Here is an 18,020-nt window from a genome sequence, read left to right on the forward strand (position 1 = left end):
ACTAAGCTCTTCACACCGTCACAAACTTGTTAAGTAAGACACATTAATAACTCAAGCCATGAGAGCTCAAATAACGCTGTTTAAAACCATGATCACTCAAAAAGGGTTCATACACAGGCACATCACTACCTCTACACCATCCTTGTTCCTCTATGTGTGTGAATGTGTGTGGGGGGGTCTTTTACCATTGGTGGAGAGTAGGAAGTTAGCAGCGTTCTGCTGAGGCAGCCACCGGATCTTATTGATCTTCTCCTCGATCTCCAGACTCTTAAGGTAGTCGAACTCGGGCTCATGGCTCTGGAAGGTGCTGTAGACATTGTACTCTCCTTGGGAGAACAGCTCACACTTGCTCTGTGGAGAGAAAAGGAGGATATATGGAAGAAAAGGGAGGTGAAAACATGCGGGAGGAAAAATGTGCTCTCCCTCGTGTGTACAGTCACCTGCGGCCCAATTCACTCAGTCACCTTCACCCTTGATCCGCACAGCAATACTAATACACTCTGAACCGGCAGGAGCATCAACTATTTATCAATCAATCTCAAGTGGAGCTGGAGGGGTGAGTGTGTAGGTCCATTCCTGTTCTTGTGGTTGGGATGAAATATGGTGTGTTTGTGTGTATGAGTGTGTGTAAGCGTCGGTGTGTGCGCCTACCTCTGGTTCCCTCTGAAAGATGACCACTCGGCCCCCCTTGTCCCCTGTGGCCAGGAGCTCTCCTGTGTGGTTGAACTCAACAGTGGAGATGATATCAGCTGGCGGGAGAGAGACAGTGACAAAGATGGAGAGGGAGAGAGAGCGAGAGACAGAGAGAGACAGCGAGAGAGAGAGAGTTGCCATTAGCTAATTGGCCACAAGTCAACATTCATTTATCTAAACTGTTTATCTGACTGTAAATTATTAGACAGAGATTAGAGATCTGACAAGATTCATTGTATTAACATGTACGTGGATTTAAAATATGCAAATGATGTGTAGAATAAAACAATATTTTAAGTGTTCTGCAAGTGTGTGTGAGCTATCAGGGATGATTACCATTATAAAGCACATATCAGTCCGTCAAAACATTCACTGACACACACAAACACACACACACACACACACACACACAGCTGTCTGGCATGATGCACAGGTGGTATCTATGCTCCACTACACGGTGTGACAGCGACACATACACAATGAGGCATAGGATCACAGAGAGTTCATTGTTTGTGTGTGTTCGTGTGCGTATTAGTAAGAACTATCCGTGTGATGTCTGAGTGTGTAGACACAACTCAGAGTGTGTATTTGCATAAGTGATTTTATATCATTCAAATATTATTTTTCAGTACATTCATTAGCATATTCTCGACAATGTCCCCATCGCCGGCTCCGTGTCCCGAAACGCCAACACAGTCTGACTCAGTGACAACTCTGTATATATGATGACTCAGCACATCATTAACCACTTAGGATTTACTGACTCAGTGCTTTCACTGGTCCACCCTGCATCACACAGTACACAGACTCCGAAGTAGAAAGCTCTCGGATACATCGTGTAAAGAGAAGCGTGTGAGTTCAACAAATGAAATTTGAATCTAACATTATATGTAATCTGTATCCTCCCTTCACTTCAGATTTGTGATGGAGATTGATGCTTATTTAGTAACAAAGCTGCTTTGGAGGCAGAAAAAAAACTCTGTCACAGTAAAGATACTGTACCATAATAGTTATTAGTCTGCTGCTGTGATCATAAATTAAAAATTAAAAAAAGCCATATTAATGTTTATATTTAGTATCTATCTCTTTTCTGATTTAGGTCTCTTGATTCTTTCTTTATTCCAATCTGTTTAGAGAACTGAATATCCAGTTTAGGTTCAATCCGTGGTTGGTTTAATCTCACACAGTTTGCATTTCCAGTACTACAGAGCTATTTTAAAGTAACAGCTCTTGATGTTCTGGTGTCCTGCAGAAAGACTTCAGACAGAGCCACGCCAGCAGTTCACCTTCCATTGCTTGTCTTTATGCTTTAGACTAAGCTTGAGAGTGTTATTGATCTTCTCGTCTAATTCTCAACCTGACAGCTAATAAGTGCATCTGCCAAAATGTCACACTATTCCGTTGAAGAGTCTTTCCATCTCTGCTGCAAGCTGCTAGGCTGCCTGGTTGGCACATCAGTCAGTTCCTCAGAAGAGACTCTGCTCAGTGGCAACATTGTCAAAAAATAATCAGTTTGAACTGACAGTGTATGTCTTAAAAGAATAGATGATGATCAAAGACAAAGGAAATGAAAATGTGCCACCTTTATGATTGTTTCATGGCTGTTTTTGATATTACACATTTATACTATATATATATATAATAAAAAACATAAAAAACAAATGTGTTATTTGTCCAAGGTAATGAAAAAAAGAAGCTGCACAATCCATGGGCTGTGCTGCCTCACAGATTTCGGTCAACATATCCTCAGATCTGCTGCCGCACAACCAAAAACTCAAAATAATACTAATTTCCGATGATGTATCCCAACATGTTTTCATTAATGTCGTCCAGTGAGCTTCATTTTAATTTTATTTTTAAACTCGCTCCTCAAAAAGCATTGACTGCAATAAAGACGGAGTGCGGAGAGCAATTTTACTGAGAGTCAGAGTGATTCAAAGCTGGAGCCTTGCTTATTTCCTGGTGGCCTTGAGAGAGATGTTATAATGATTGGAGGCAGGGAGTGCTCTTCAACCACCACAGCCTTACTCCCACTGTTTCTGACACACTCCACGTATTACCGGATGCCTCTTCCTCTCCTTCCATTCATTATTTCCCTTGATCTCTCAGTTTGCTTCACCACAGTTCCAGTTTCATTCCTCTGTTTTAGCAATCTCTCTCCATCTCAAATCCCCCCCCCCCTCTCGTGTCCTTTTGTCATCTTTCATCTCCTTCTCCAGTTTCATTATTTTTCCCCCATTTCCCTCTCTCTTTTGCTTGTTGTTCCACATTCAGCTCCCTGTCCTTCTCTCATCCCTCCCCCCCATGACATTCTTCTGCCTTATGGTGTGTGAGCATGTGTCTGTAGTGGTGATGATGTTGGTTGTGGTAGAAGAATGGGAAGGCTGGGAAGGGAGGCAGAGGGAAGAGGCGGTGGGGCGGAGGCGGTTGGAGGGGGTCCTCCGGTGAGCAGGGGTTGCCATGGTAACAAGCAGAGCCAACCAGAGGCAGCGGTACTTGTAATAGTTAACCGTATATGGCCGTCTGGTGAAGCAGGAAGTGGGATTCATCAATCCAATCTTCGCAGGAAGAAGAAGCCATGAAATTATTATGGCGCTGCACTTCTGTCCAGTAACAAATATCGATCCGCACGCTATGATCCACAATGAGGACATGCAGATTATTAATTAATGATGGCAGTCATACAAACACACACACACACCCTACACGTGCAGTCAACGTCACAGACACAGAGTTCTGAGTGCACGTGAGGATGGACTGCAAACTGGTGTGCTTGATAGTCTGTGTGTGAGGGAGAGTGATAGAGAGAGAGAGAGAGAGAGAGAGAGAGAGAGAGAGAGAGAGAGAGAGAGAGAGAGAGAGAGAGAGAGAGAGCACACTCACAGAGAACTGACTGTCTACTCAAGTGACACAGAGAAAGAGCTAAGCTAAGCAAAACCACAGAGGCGGTACACAAGATACCTGAATCAAATATGGAGCACACACTCTCCTCTCTAATCCTCTGTGTCTTGGCTTCCCTCCTTTTTATCATTCTATCTTTCTCTTTCTGTCTGTCTCTCTCACGCACACACACACACACACACACACACACACACACACACACACACACACACACACACACACACACACACACACACAAACACAAACACAAACAGCTCACACCAACCTGTCTCTCTCAGTTTCCTTATTAGAGGAATGTAACAGAAAACTAAACATTGAAGAACACACACCACCACTGCAGACACAGGCTGTGGTTCTCCTCCAGGAGTCACCGCTGGCCAGTGTATGATTCAATGTGTGTGTGCGCGTGTCAGTGTGTCTTATAGTGTAGATGTGCTACTTTAGAGCAAGCTAGCCGTGTTGTCCCATTGACGGGCCATTAGCATCGGCAGGTTGTCTGACTCATCACCACATTGCAGGAGCTTGGGTAACATCGTGTGAGCGCAAGAGCATTAGCTGCACATATAGTACAGATACACACACACATGCACATGCACATGCACATACACATACACATTATATATTAACACAGATCTATGACACACAAACATTAAGGAACCAAGAGACAGTGACAACACGCACAAGTGATAAAAGCACAGGAACTCAAATTGATTCGCTAAATCAACTAATAAACTATTTCAAGCAAAAACACAAGACATTCTTTATTTCCAGCTTCTCAACGTTGCGATGATCTGCTGTTTTAATATTAAATAGTTGTAAACTGTTTATGTATTTCTTTGTTGTAATAAGGAAGAATTTGAAGATGTCGCTTTGAGGTTTTGAGAAAATAATGTTATCTACATTTTTCACAATTATCTGGCATTCTATAAAAGCTAAAAGTAAGCATTTAAATTGATAAACCATTTGGCTGTTTAACTGAATAATTGACTGTTTCAACCATAATTGTAATTATACATATATCAAATTGAAGAGGAGAGGACAGGTTCATGTGCCTAGTTGGTATAAGTAAAGAGAAGGACTGCTACAGGGACAGGGAGGGGAGCAGGCGTCCTACAGTCCCAATTATAGATATCTTGGGTCTGGGTAAACATGAAGCATTAAACCCGAGCCAAAAACACACACTCCTTAAAAGCCAAGACAAGCCACCACTCAGCAGGGGATGTGAGTGTGTGTCGGTGTGTTTGCGCTGAAGCTCAAGCACCCGCATTTCCTGTGTACGTGTGCACAAGTGTGTACTCCAATTACACTGTAGAGAAACAAATGGGGGGGACAGGAGAGATGAGGGACCGAAGGAGCTGAGGGGAGAAACTGCCGGAGGGACACGACGTTGAATTGATCCCTGTCCTGCAGTTTTGGTGTTATCTGGAAAAGAAACTGGTGTGTGTGTGTGTGTGTGTGTGTGTGTGTGTGTGTGTTTGTGTGTTAAAAGTGCACATGTGTGGAGAGGACGGATTTAAGCCCAGCACAGCAGGGAATCTGCCATTTCTCCAAACACACATCTCTATAATGGAGCAGAGCCTGTGTGAGCCTAATGGTTATGGACGCAAACAATTACAAGGACAAACCAAGCCACCAGCATCAGCACAAGTGGAACCTGCTTGTAATTTGGTTGACTGTAAACTCATCCTCCGACCGACTGATACGTGTGATTCATCTTCAATACAAATCAATTTGTTTTCCTGACACATTTTTCGAGACTGTAACATAAATAAAAGATTAAGAGCTTAGCTGGTTTGCGGCCAGTCGAAACTCAGATTAAGTGCAAAAGCCTCAAATAAATACTTAACTAAAGCCATAAATACTGAAATGTAATTCTCGGAAAACTCTTGTCCTTTTTTGCACTGTCATACTTATCTTACCGTCTGCATCCTTTCAGGGTTGTAATGATTGGGCAATAAGTTAATAGACAGAACATGTATCTGCAAGGATATTGATGATCCATTAATCCTAAAGTAACTTTTTTAGCCCAAAATTTGGAAAAATTACTGGTTAACTGATGATTTTTTATATAGAAGCAAGTGTGTGTCTTCCACCGTGTCCAAGAGAAAGAGAAGCAAGATAGCTTCAGAGAAAATTAGGTGTCATCTGGCCAATGACGTTAAAAGAGACCAATGACACACACTAATATGCAAACACACAGACTCACACACACACAGACATAGTGAGGCAGACAGGAGTGAGACAAAAATAAAAAGGGAGGTGCAAAAATAGATACGGACAAAAACGATGAAACGGACGGACAGAGACAAATCAGACTCACGTGACCATTCACCTGATTCAAACTATTCCCTCACACACTCACACACACTCCATCAGATGGCGTACACACATAAACTCTCACATCTCACACTGGGGTCAGGTGGCGCAACTGTGTGACATAGATATGACCTTCGGGAGAGAAGAGAGCACACACCTTCAGTGTAAGAGGCAAACGGCTCAGGCTCCAGGGAAAGGGTAGTGATGTCGGAGCACAGGACCTGGATGGGGCTCAACATCCTGGGGGAGGACTCCGGGGTGGAGAGGGGTGGACAGGATGGGCGGAGCTCTTCAGGCTATAGCCAGGAGCAGCCCTGCAAGAGGAGCAAGGATGGAGGGGAAGGGAAAGGAGGGAGGAGGGCAACAGGGAGGCAGCAAGGTAAGGAAGTAAGAAGGATTTGGCGGGGAGGGGTATAAGGGTGAAGGGTAGGGACTGAGTTACTCCATCACCAAAGAAAATCTCCTCGTGGTGTGTTCATGATCATACGGTAGGTACCTATGTAAGATGAAATATTCACATGAAGGGTTTGCTGGAGGATGAAGAGAAATGAACAGAGATAAATGACTGATGGGACAGAGTCTCAGTTTGTCTCCTCCTAATATGGTAATATGTTCTGGAGGGGAGCATAATTCACTGCTCTCTCCCTTTTCCCCATGTGACACTGATATAAACAGTTTTTGAATGTTCAGGTCTGATGTGATGCACAAAATATTCGTCTATTTTCACGTTGGAAGTTGCATTTGCAATTTACCTGTCTGTGGACTTTATAATGACCATTGTCACTGCAACCTCATCCAAATGCATGTTACGGGAACACGTAGTTCTGTGACTTTTGTGTTTTTCAGTTTGTGTAAGCTACTGTCTAAACTGGAGTCTGTCAAAAACTAGGTTGTGTCTTTCTAGGTCCTTGAAATTAGTCATTTTACGATTTCCCCTCCATAGGTAGACACTATATTCTATACAGTGCACAATAATAAAAGGGCTTATATGTTAGAATTATTGATGACATCATTAACTTACGAACGAAGATATGAAAAATGGAAACATTTTGAAATTGTCATTATTTCCTCATTCACTTAATGCTACTGCAGCTGGAGGTGAGTTTAAGGTAGACACTGAGAAGGTCAGAGGGAGAGAGAGGAGGGGATTAAGAGATGGAGGAGAGACGGGAAGAGAGGGAGGGACGGAGAGGGAGGTTAAGCATCCCTCCCCTGTAAGAGTTAAAGGGCAGGGGGGATTCCCACGGGAAGATCTACAGACACACCGTTATGTATGCGAGCACACACACACATATGCTCACACACAAAACACTTGCAGACACACACACACATCCATATACATACACAGACCCGAACAAACAGAAAGACACACAGTTTGCACTCTGACACACATGAATATGAATACGACAACACAAGGGAAAAAAATACAGAAAAAAAGATGGAGACACAGGAGACAACAAAACACACCAAGCATAAGATGACATGCACTCTGTCTCTACCATCCTCTGCCTCTCTTTTTCACACACACACACACACACACACACACACATACAGAGGCACATTGTGTTTGAGCAGCCTTAAGAGCAATGTTGGATAATAGTTTGGCAGATGCGCCACTTCAGCACTAGGACACACTGTGAGTTGTATTGGAGGACTGACGGGGGCACAGAGAGCGAGGGAAGTGGGGTGCAGTGGGGGATGGAAATGGGGGAGATGGACGGGGGTGGGGTGATTATGGAGGAAAGGTGGAGGGGGGGTTGGAGTGGTTTTAGAAGAAGAGGCAGGTAATGAATCATTTTGTTAATTTGGGCCACGATGTCGTCTTTGTTTGTCATTAGCGGAATTCTGATGAGATTGATTTTTAAAGGCACAATTTCCACTGATGCTTATCTATTTTTTGGCGCTCAATGTGTTGCACGTCCCTCTCACACCATTAGTGCTCAGTGGTGTGTCCGACTTGGTGGGAGCTAATCAGCAATTCACCCTGTGTCTGCCCGGGATGTGTGGAATAATTAATACTGCCATTATTGGTGGGCGGAGACGACCTGTCAATCATATCAGCCAAGCATGAAAAGCAGCATGTTTATCATCACGGGCTGTTGCTATGGCAATAATGGATGGTCGGCGATGGATGCTACAACAGATTTTCTGCCGCTCACTCATCGCAGTCCCTCTCTCAAATGGACAAAGACAAACATGGTTCATGGAAACACTGAGCGCACAACACACGCTCATTCATACACGCGCAGACAAACAGCGGACGGTGAAACAAACAGAAAGAGTCTTTAATCCTCTCAGCAATCCACTGTGTTGAGTGAACACGCAAGCGTTTACACAATCAACAGGCAGCACCACAGCTCTCCCCGGACTCCAGTAAGTGCCTCTGCGTGAGTGAAATGATGTTACGACACGGACACAGGAAGCACAACTCCCTTTCCGCGATGACAGGAGGATCACAAATGAGCACGCAACACGTTTATGACCCCCCCCCCCCCATTTGATAAACCACTCTTCTGGTCAAAGAGGCGTGGTGGACGATGAGTATAGGAAACAGATTGGGGACAGACAGCAAGGAAGGCAGGCAGGGAAACGTGTGTGCAGGTGAGATTAGAGGAGTAACTGAGATTAGCCGAAGGGAGGAGGGGGGAGGGTTATCCAGGGTTGTAATCTGTCTGTTTTACAAAACAAACCAAAGGAACTCAGTGCACCTGATCTATTCACCAGAGAGCAACACAGAGGACATGTGTGTGTGATGAAATGCAGTGAAATGAGCATGTGGTGGAAATTACCGGCTTGTTTTTTTCTGGAAGTTTCTGCCGTTACAGAAAGAGACTCATTACTCAGACACACATTTGGACAGAGGCCAGATCAATTCTTCCCTGCAGTGCAACAAAATAGCTGTGTTGCACGAGGCAGAGAACTGATTACAAAAAGCACAAACAAACATAGAACAGGAATGAAAGGTGAAGAGAATTTAACAAGGAGATGAGGAAGAGGAGATGAAAACTTGTCAATGATGTTTTGCTGACTCGGTCATGTCGGACTCTGTCGGAACACTGATCGACACAGAGTTTAAGATTAGGAAGCCGTCCTATGCTTGATTTTTCAGACAAGCAATCACACGATTCGTTGCACACACAAACAGACACACGCACACACACACTCTCTGAAGGTCTGACACATAGACACACGCTCACATGGGGGAACACGGAAACACACAGAGTGACACGCTCTTCTTCCCCTGTCGTCCTCTTACCTTCAGTCACATAGTTGTGGTCGGGGAGGAAGCCGCGGTGGTCGAGTGCTGGGGTGGCGTCAGTGTCTTCGCCCATCGGCGGGGCTGGGGGGGGCGCCCGTCTCGGTGGGGCAGCGTGGTGGTGGCAGATCGGTGGTGGAAGGGGTTGTGGGGATGCTGGCCAGCGCAGCGCCCATACTGCTGCCCGCCGACGCCTCCTCAGCACAGGGGCGCAGAGCCAGGCATCCTGTCCTTAAATGAGGATGAGCGGGTGGTTGGGAGGGGGGGTATGGGCCAATCCAGTAGGAGGGCTGCGCGTGTGTGAAGGAGTCCACACAACTGCTTCTCAGAGCCAGATGCCGACCTGCAACAGGGAGGATTATTCAAAAACAGTTAAAAAACTAGCACTGAGCTTGATTCTTGCCAAACCAGAGCACACATCACTCGAGAGGCGAGAAATACCCGGCGCACTTTATGTCCAGCCTGCAGCTGCTGAGTCCAGCTGTGGCAAAAGCAATTATAGCCGCTCACGAGCAGACACACAACATTCACAGCACTGTACTCTCCGAAAGGACTAAAGTCCCTACTTGTTAACAGATGCTCGGAGAGAAGAGGAGGAGAGGAGATGAAGAGGAGGAGAGTTGGGGGAGGGGAGAGAGGGATGAGCAGAGCCCCTGGTCATCTGCAGTGCTGCTTCTTCTGCAGTGAACCCACACACATATGGATGCAAATATACAACACACACTCACCTACACACTGGGCAGCTTGTTGGTCAGGTGCTCCTCAGAGGATCCTCCAAAAAACCAACCTGTCTCTCCTCCTCGGCGGGGGGGGGACTGTCTCTCTGGTTTCTCAGCTGTTCCAGTATGAGGAGGAAAATCCTGCCGGTCCTGCGTTCTGCTGCAGTCTGCGCTCTGGCGTATGCATGAAAGGCAGAGTGAGAGGTAGAGAGAGGGGGAGGGAGAGTGCAAGAGAGAGAGAGAAGGAGAGAGAGAGAGAGAGAGGATCTGTCCTGCTGCGCTGCTACGTGTGTGATGCATCAGCGTTGGCTCTGCCCACTCTCCGGCGCAGCCAATCATCGCAGAGCTGAGATCTGCCTGACCACTGACTGCAGGTGATTAAATATGATGATGAAACAGAGAGGGATGGAGGAGAGTGAGTGTCTTATGAGGTTGTGATTAATGGGGGAGAGGGAGGAGGGGAGCGGCCCTGTCTCGCTTGACTGAGTATGAACCACAGTACAGTGACAACTAGAGGATTCACCTCGAGACATAATTCAATTACACACACACACACACACACACACACACAAACACATTTGAGCACAAAGAAGAATTTTGCAAACAACTAACAGATTTGATTTCGGATTTAGACTTGCAGCAGTATCATATCATGATTATCAATCTATGAATTTCTATTTAATCAATTTCACTTTGTTTATTCAATTTATTGTGGAGAGTTAAGAGGAAGGATTAATACTTCTCTCAAATTTGTGTGTTAAATATGAAGCTAACACCAGCAGCCATTGAACTTGGTGTGTGTGTGTGTTGGGCGGGGGGGGGGGGATCTGCTGCTGTAGCTTCTTGTCTTTGTGCAGAGTTTCATTATTATTATCACTCCTCTCGTGTAACTCTTAACAGTGAAGTGATATCTATAAACTATTTTATTTGTAATTTCAATTAAATGCTATTGATACTTACATTTTTAATTTTGCACATATATGACTTTATTCTCATGTTATGAATAAAAGCATGGCATTTTTCACTGCTTTAAATTCAGAGTAGGCGAGACCATAGGAAAGGGTTTTGATCTAATACCAAGTGTAACCAGAGACACAATCATCAATATTAAGACTTATAATTTTAATTAGAAAAGAAGCCAATGTATTGTTACAAATCAAATAGTGTGTCATAAACTATGAGGTGAATGTTAATAGGTAGCCTCTGAATATATTTAGGGTAAACCCATTATTCTTAATTAATCAATTGCATGTTCCAACACGAGACAGATTTAAGTGTCAACATTTTTTGAATACATTTTGTGAATGAACAAAGTGATAGCTACACTTAATAGGGGGTTGTATTGATGTTGATTTATTGATTTATCATTCAGTGGAAAAGGATGTCGAAAAATACTGAAAAGCTAATTAAAATTTCACGGTTCCCAAGCTGTCGGAATGACAATAGAACGGTGTTCACCATTTACAATCGTAGAGTGGGAAACTGTCAGATTTCAGAAGTTGAAATCAATAAAATTCCATGAAACAATAATGAAAACAATCTCAGGTTGCACTTCACTGGTATAATCTTAATACTATACTACCACTATACTCAAAAAATAACAGAGTAACAGTACGCTTGGGTAATAATCCACATCCATCTACTTTGCTTCACAGTTTGATTAGTTAAAAAGGTTACCTTGCATACATTTGCCACATTGTGATATTTATATATATCCATATCTGAAAATACGACAACACTTGACCAGTAACTGCAGGAGAAACACTTGAATTCACACACCGTCTCACACAGAGACGCTTCATTCAGCATGGCAGTGGAGAGTGACAGGCTGCCAGGGACAGTTGGTGCCATCACTGGTGCTGGCTGTCTGCCATCAGGCTTTAAACCCCCCACTCTGCGCGCACACACACACGCACACACACACACAAACACTCACTCACACAAACACTCACTCACACAAATGCACCCCATGCAGGAGACGAGAAGAGCTGTTTATCGGACTCACTCCAAGACTGCCAGGATCGCCCTCCCCCACCCACCACTTGCCAGCGATGGGCAACGCTCCACAGACCGCCACCATATCTGCCCTTTCTAACTGCCCCCCCGCCAGCAGAACATCCACCACAAAGCTCTGCTAAGCCCACCCACTGTTTCACACATACAGCTACTGCTCCACTAGCTCCCCACATGTTCACCTCAGCCATATGCCACCAGAATCCTCCCCTGGTTAAATCCATAAACCCATTTGGTTTTGAACTCTCACACTGACGACCCCATCAGTGTAAGATTTGACCTTTCAGCCAAACCCAAAGCTTTTGTTTCCTCGTGAATGTATTTTAGATCCACTGATATATTTATGTGCGATGGCTAAAGCTTTAACGGCACACTTGGATATTGGCAATTTTCAATTATGAATGCAAGATTATGTGAATTATCTAAAGTGGTTCCTTTGGCAACTTTCATTTTTCAATCTATTGTGCACTCAAGAGAGAAAGGAGATTTGTAACGGTGACAAAAAATATTAACCATCAATTATTATACTGTGGCAAGACAAGGAAAGGCAGAGACGCAGGTACTGTTTACTGTCGTTTATTCAGTAGCTAGGAAGAACAAGCACATGTTCCCCATACGGGAAGTATATATAGCTACAGCCTCTAACATTACCCATCAACCCACTGGGTGAGAGGACACACCCATGAGTGCACGCCACACAGCCCCCCCCGAACACCCAGAGGGAAAAAAATGGGACAACAGTCAGTACCTCTCAGGGGGTTTAACGAGGCGGCCACAACGGCTACGCCGACCCCCGGCCGCAAACGCAGGGGTGGAACAGGCAGAAGGGACATCATTCACAACAGGCACAGGATCAGGAGGCACAACTGGAGAAAACAACACAGGGGTCTTAGAAGGGGGGCGACCACGACGGGGTCACCAATGTGGCAAGACAAGGAAAGGCAGAGACGCAGGTACTGTTTACTGTCGTTTATTCAGTAGCTAGGAAGAACAAGCACATGTTCCCCATACGGGAAGTATATATAGCTACAGCCTCTAACATTACCCATCAACCCACTGGGTGAGAGGACACACCCATGAGTGCACGCCACAATACCATCAATATTTCAAGTAATATACTAAGCAAATCTTACAAACATCAGCTGGTTGAACCTTCTAAAATATGAGGATTTGATTGTTTCTACATTTTGTTTTTGCTTTTAAGTTGAACGGCTTTGGGGTTTTTGTTTTGCTTAGCTCTCAGAGATCTGACACCATTGTCAATCTTTTCTGACACTTATTGATCCACTTATAATAAAAAAAATCTAAAAAATACAGTTTGTAGCACACGTACTAACAGAGATTACAAAGAACTAAAGGCATACACCTGCTTCCATCAATTTAGGTCATTATTGTGAAGGAAAACAAACAAAATGCCCGAAAAAAGTTGTGATATATCGGTGCCAAATACGGCTAACTGTGGCTAACTATGGCTAACGATGGCTAACAAGGGCGAAACAAGGCTAACGCACGGTGGCTAACATGCTATGCTAACATGTTAGCAAACCACTCTGGCTGGATCGTAGATGGAGGTTGTGTGTTATTCTCATACCTTTTTCCACTGGATGGCTCACAAAGACAAATCAATCTGCTTTCAGCTTCATCGATGTTCAACCTTCTTCACCAGACACTTTCTTCATGTCGGTCAGTTTCTGTCTGTCAGTATTAGTGGCTGACAGCTGCCAGCCTGAAAAAAATGATCATACTCTAAACCAGGTTTCAAAAGAAGTAAGGTGGTTTCCGACCAGTGTGTGGTTTCTTTACATATCCAATCGTAGATCTTAATTGGCTTCGCAGATAATTGTTGTTGCTGAGGCTTAATATAACCAGACATTCTTGGGGGGCACCAGGGTTTCTTGTATTTGAGTGGAACAATCCTCTAAGTGTTGGCTTAATGGATTGTCACCAGCTGATCCTAGAATAAGCTCAGTTTAAAAATTTGACATGTTTGTTTAAAAATGCTGAAGGATTTGGATTATAGTGAAACGATGCTGCCAGCGAAGGTGGAAAAACCAGTGCACACAAACACACTGTCAGTCAGGCTCTCTACTGCTCTCCCTGCCCCACTGTAAAATCCTCATTATCATAACAGTCGTCATAAGACTATAATCTCCTGCATCACCCCTGAATGGGAGGTTTGTTCAGGTACAGTAAGCCCGGTGCAGCTTGTCCTTATTAACTTGCCACGTCATGACCCTGGGCCTGCGTGGCAGCAGCCTCCAATCTGTCTCCCGTAGCGACCGGCCCATTCAGCCACGAAGGCCTTGGACCGGTCCTCGGTTACCTAGGTGACGGCCGAGTGTGACGACCTTCTGTCCCAAACGTCATTTGAACCCATTTTTCCCCGCGGAGTGAATGTGTGAGGAGTATACTGCGTCCTCACATCATCTCCTTCAGCAGAGACGGTGGAGACATCTGGTCTTTTATAATTAATCAGAAAAGCTGTGTCTGCCCATGAGGAGATGGACACGATTATTAGATGAGGAGAAAGCACTGTCCTGCTGAACAGAGGCAGAAGCAACCTGATGATGGCTGGTTTCTGGATTTTCTGAAATCTTGATAGAAACGAACTGATAAACAACAAAAAAACAGCATTTACAGCTGATGTGTTGAGTCACCGGTGACTCATGTTTAGTTCATAAGCTGAAGCTGTCATCAAATTTACATCAAACCCACACTCAATACAAGAGTCAAATTAAAGCAAGCTTATGAAACACATAGAAATTATTTAAAATTCCATTTAAATAAATAAAGTTTCTTTGTTTAGGCGATAAACAAAACCCAGCTCTCTGAAGCTGGTATCAGAGGTCCAGACAAACTCGAGTTTCCCATGGAGAACGATTTATGTATTTAGTAACTAAGTTTTTCAAAAATTATGACAGAAATCAATCCATGTCTGACTCCTTTGGAAGTGCTGCTGCCATCATCGAAGTTGATATATGAGTGAAAACACATTTTTTTATTGGACCCACTCCATTTCAAAATACCCATCTTTGCGTCTCTCCTCAATTTCTCCTTTTTCACTTGTTTAGTTGAAAGGATCGATAGGCACTGAAGGATGAAACTCGTATCATATGATTTTGGAATAATGGATCCAAATGTACCATTTAAACTGTATGAACTTGTTCCTGATGTGCCACCTACTTTGCATTAAGAAAGCCAGAATTTCATGCACAGCTTCTGATTTTTAAATTGAGTTTATGATCTCTTTAAAGGGAGGGAGTGAACTTTGAGACCCCAACCCTGTTCAGACCTACAGCCAGTCAACACGATAGTGATCAGCATCATCATCAGGAGCCCTGATGTGTCCAATCAGACGCAGCAATGTTCGTGAGATTCGGTGTCTCTTGACCTGCTGCTTCTCTCCCTTTCCACCCCCAATCCAATGTGCAGACATAGGGTTGCTTAGCAACCTGAGAGCAGCCTATGGTGAACATGGACACTCATTTGTGCAGACACACACACACACACTTTGAAAACCCAGTAAGTCTGAAAGAGGCTGATAATGCACTCCCACCCCTCCATCACGCTCTGTGACCCCCAAAATTTGAAGAGAAACACTCAAAGCCACTGTCAGGTGGAGATTCATTCAGCGAGAGTGGCCAACTGACACACACACACACACACACACACACACACACACACACACACACACACACACACACACACACACACACACACACACACACACACACACACACACACACACACACACACATTCACACACACACTTATTTAAACATATACACATAAAGCCCAATGCCTGAACGGAAATCTGTCCCTTGCACTCAACTGTTGGCATCACATACACACTGTACATCCAAAATAACAGCGGAAAAATCCTACCAGGGTCTCAGATAAAAAAAGCTCATGTTATCTCATCACATGTACATCCACAGCCTCCCTTAATATTTGACGATTGTGAGGGATTACCAGTGGACTTTAAGCCCGGCAGCCATGAAATCAACATTTTACGCAGACAAAGAGGTTTAAGAGATGAAAGTTAAAAGCTCTACAGCATCTCCCCAGTCTAACACTATTAGCACATTAAGTGAGTGCTTAAATACAGTCAGCAGACGATGGATCAACTCGCTGCCTTGAGCGGTAGACAGCACTGTGATCCCCTAAAGGGGGGGTTTCACTACAGTAATGGCCACCCCCATGAAACTGCAGCCCCCGTGGAGTGGTGGGACTAGGTAGATTATGAAAAGCCTCGGAGCAATGTTAAACCCCTTACAGCCACAACACACACAAACACACAAACACACACAAGGAGGCTGATAAGTGTGCACATGTAAATACAGCCACAACATGCAGATTTTCACATAAAAGAAACACAACTGAGAATGGAAAAGGTAAACAAAAAAGGTGTCCGTGCATACAAATAAACACACACAACAACCAGGGGACTAATCTGACTAATTCCCCAGTGTGGTGTAATACTCTATCTTGTTGTACGTCTGTATGACATGTAAGGAGAGGAGGGGGATACTTTTACTCCCCGAGGATTATGGGTTGGTGATGGAATGACTCCTTGGGCCTACAGGGCAAGGGGGTTGTACGAGGCCGAGACTGGTTGCATTTATTTTTGTGGCAAATTAAAGCCACAGCCTCAGGGGCAAGAGAAAGATAAATACATCGAAACATGGTAACATTAAAAGGTAAGGGGCACATTATAGCCTGATCCCTGCGAGACAACAGATTGATACCGGTGATAAACACTGCTGGGAACCTGGTTACCTGACACTGTAAGTTATTATTACACGTCGACTGTGAAAACAAACAGAATTTACACTAAATCGAAGCAATAGAGGAGTTGACGGTAAAGCCATTAGACTTGGGTCACACAACTGTATCAGTGCCGGCGGGAAAAACACTGGAATGTTATTTTGAAAGGATGAAATATCAATGCACAATTTTTTTTTCCCCAGATGCTTTTCTCACATAAATTCCAAGCACAAGTATTGTGTACAGCACCCCCCCCCCCCCCCCCCCAAGCCTGGTCAGCTGTTCATTTGTTGCGTATCCCCCCTGGGGAAAAGCTGCTTAGGGCAAAAAAAGAAGATTACAAATATCCCACTATATAAACAGAAAAACACAGCAAAGCCTGTGTGACCCTCACTTATGAAAGAGGGCCACACAGGCTTTGCTGTGCAGGTACACACATGTACCTATTTTGAGACCGTAATCTGCGTATAGATTTGAATTTCTATGTGACATGACACTTTCATCTGCTCTTAAATACAGCACTTACACAGTATGTTCACCTAAAAGGTCTCTAAGAGCTGACAGCTTTACTCAGTGGGGAGTCAATCCTCGGACCTTTAACAGAAGTCCAGTTACCCAAACACACACTTTGCCCCTATTTGACTTATAAATCCATAAACATGAAACTGTAAGTAAGACTTAGAACACCTTAGGAGTAATATACGATTAAAACTACCATTTTTACAACTGTGAGCGTAATAATACAGGCAGAGGCAGACACAGGTGACCTCTGGGGGAGGGGAGGTCAGTTGTGGCGGTCACTGAATGTAATCATTCTATGAGCAAACCAAGGCATCAGCAGCCATGGGAATACATACATACATACACACACAGCTTGTCCCGGCCTCGTTCAGCAGTTGAGACTTTGTGTGAAAAGAGAGAGTGTGAGAGAGCAGGGACAGACGTCTCAGCAACCTCAACACATGCTCAAGGCCTTTCTGTAGGTAGGTGTGTTGTTACAGAGAGCTGTTTCCTCCTAACGTGATCTCATCGAAAGTGATGGGGGATGAAATTAGTATAACTGAGGATTCATCAGTTTGTGTTTATCAGTCTGGAAACATCACTACGGCAAATAAAACAGGATCTTTGATGGGAGCATTTAAGTTTGCCGACCTCTTCTTGTCAAACAAATGTGATGTATTGTTGATCCAGCAGACATGAGTACAAAATCCTTCTTTGCTTATCCAGTGTATTATGCGGCAGTAGAGTGATAACCCAAGGGAATTTCAGTCTAAAAACCTAGATGCCCACTATACCCACTTACTCCTCAGACTGCAAAAGCCACATATGAGCTTCTGCTGTACTTTTTGATATTT

General features: G+C 44.2%; 1 protein-coding gene across 2 annotated transcripts in view; it reads right to left on the reverse strand.

Moving 5' to 3' along the window:
* The window catches only part of LOC133958800 (serine/threonine-protein phosphatase 2A 55 kDa regulatory subunit B gamma isoform), a 19,645-nt gene extending 9,403 nt beyond the window's left edge, over positions 1-10,242 (reverse strand). The window contains exons 1-5 of one of the 2 annotated variants that reach the window (XM_062393776.1): positions 9,895-10,242; positions 9,167-9,509; positions 6,068-6,224; positions 652-749; positions 186-351 (exon numbers count right to left, since the gene is read on the reverse strand). In XM_062393776.1, the coding sequence (XP_062249760.1) occupies positions 186-351; positions 652-749; positions 6,068-6,149 (346 nt within the window). In that variant the 5' untranslated portion in view covers positions 6,150-6,224; positions 9,167-9,509; positions 9,895-10,242. The remainder of the gene's footprint in view (positions 1-185; positions 352-651; positions 750-6,067; positions 6,225-9,166; positions 9,510-9,894) is intronic. The other variant, XM_062393777.1, reaches the window with a different exon arrangement.
* Between the last annotated feature and the right edge of the window lie 7,778 nt (positions 10,243-18,020).

This window comes from Platichthys flesus, chromosome 8 (genome assembly GCF_949316205.1).
Source record: "Platichthys flesus chromosome 8, fPlaFle2.1, whole genome shotgun sequence".
NCBI classification, from domain to species: Eukaryota; Metazoa; Chordata; class Actinopteri; order Pleuronectiformes; family Pleuronectidae; genus Platichthys; species Platichthys flesus.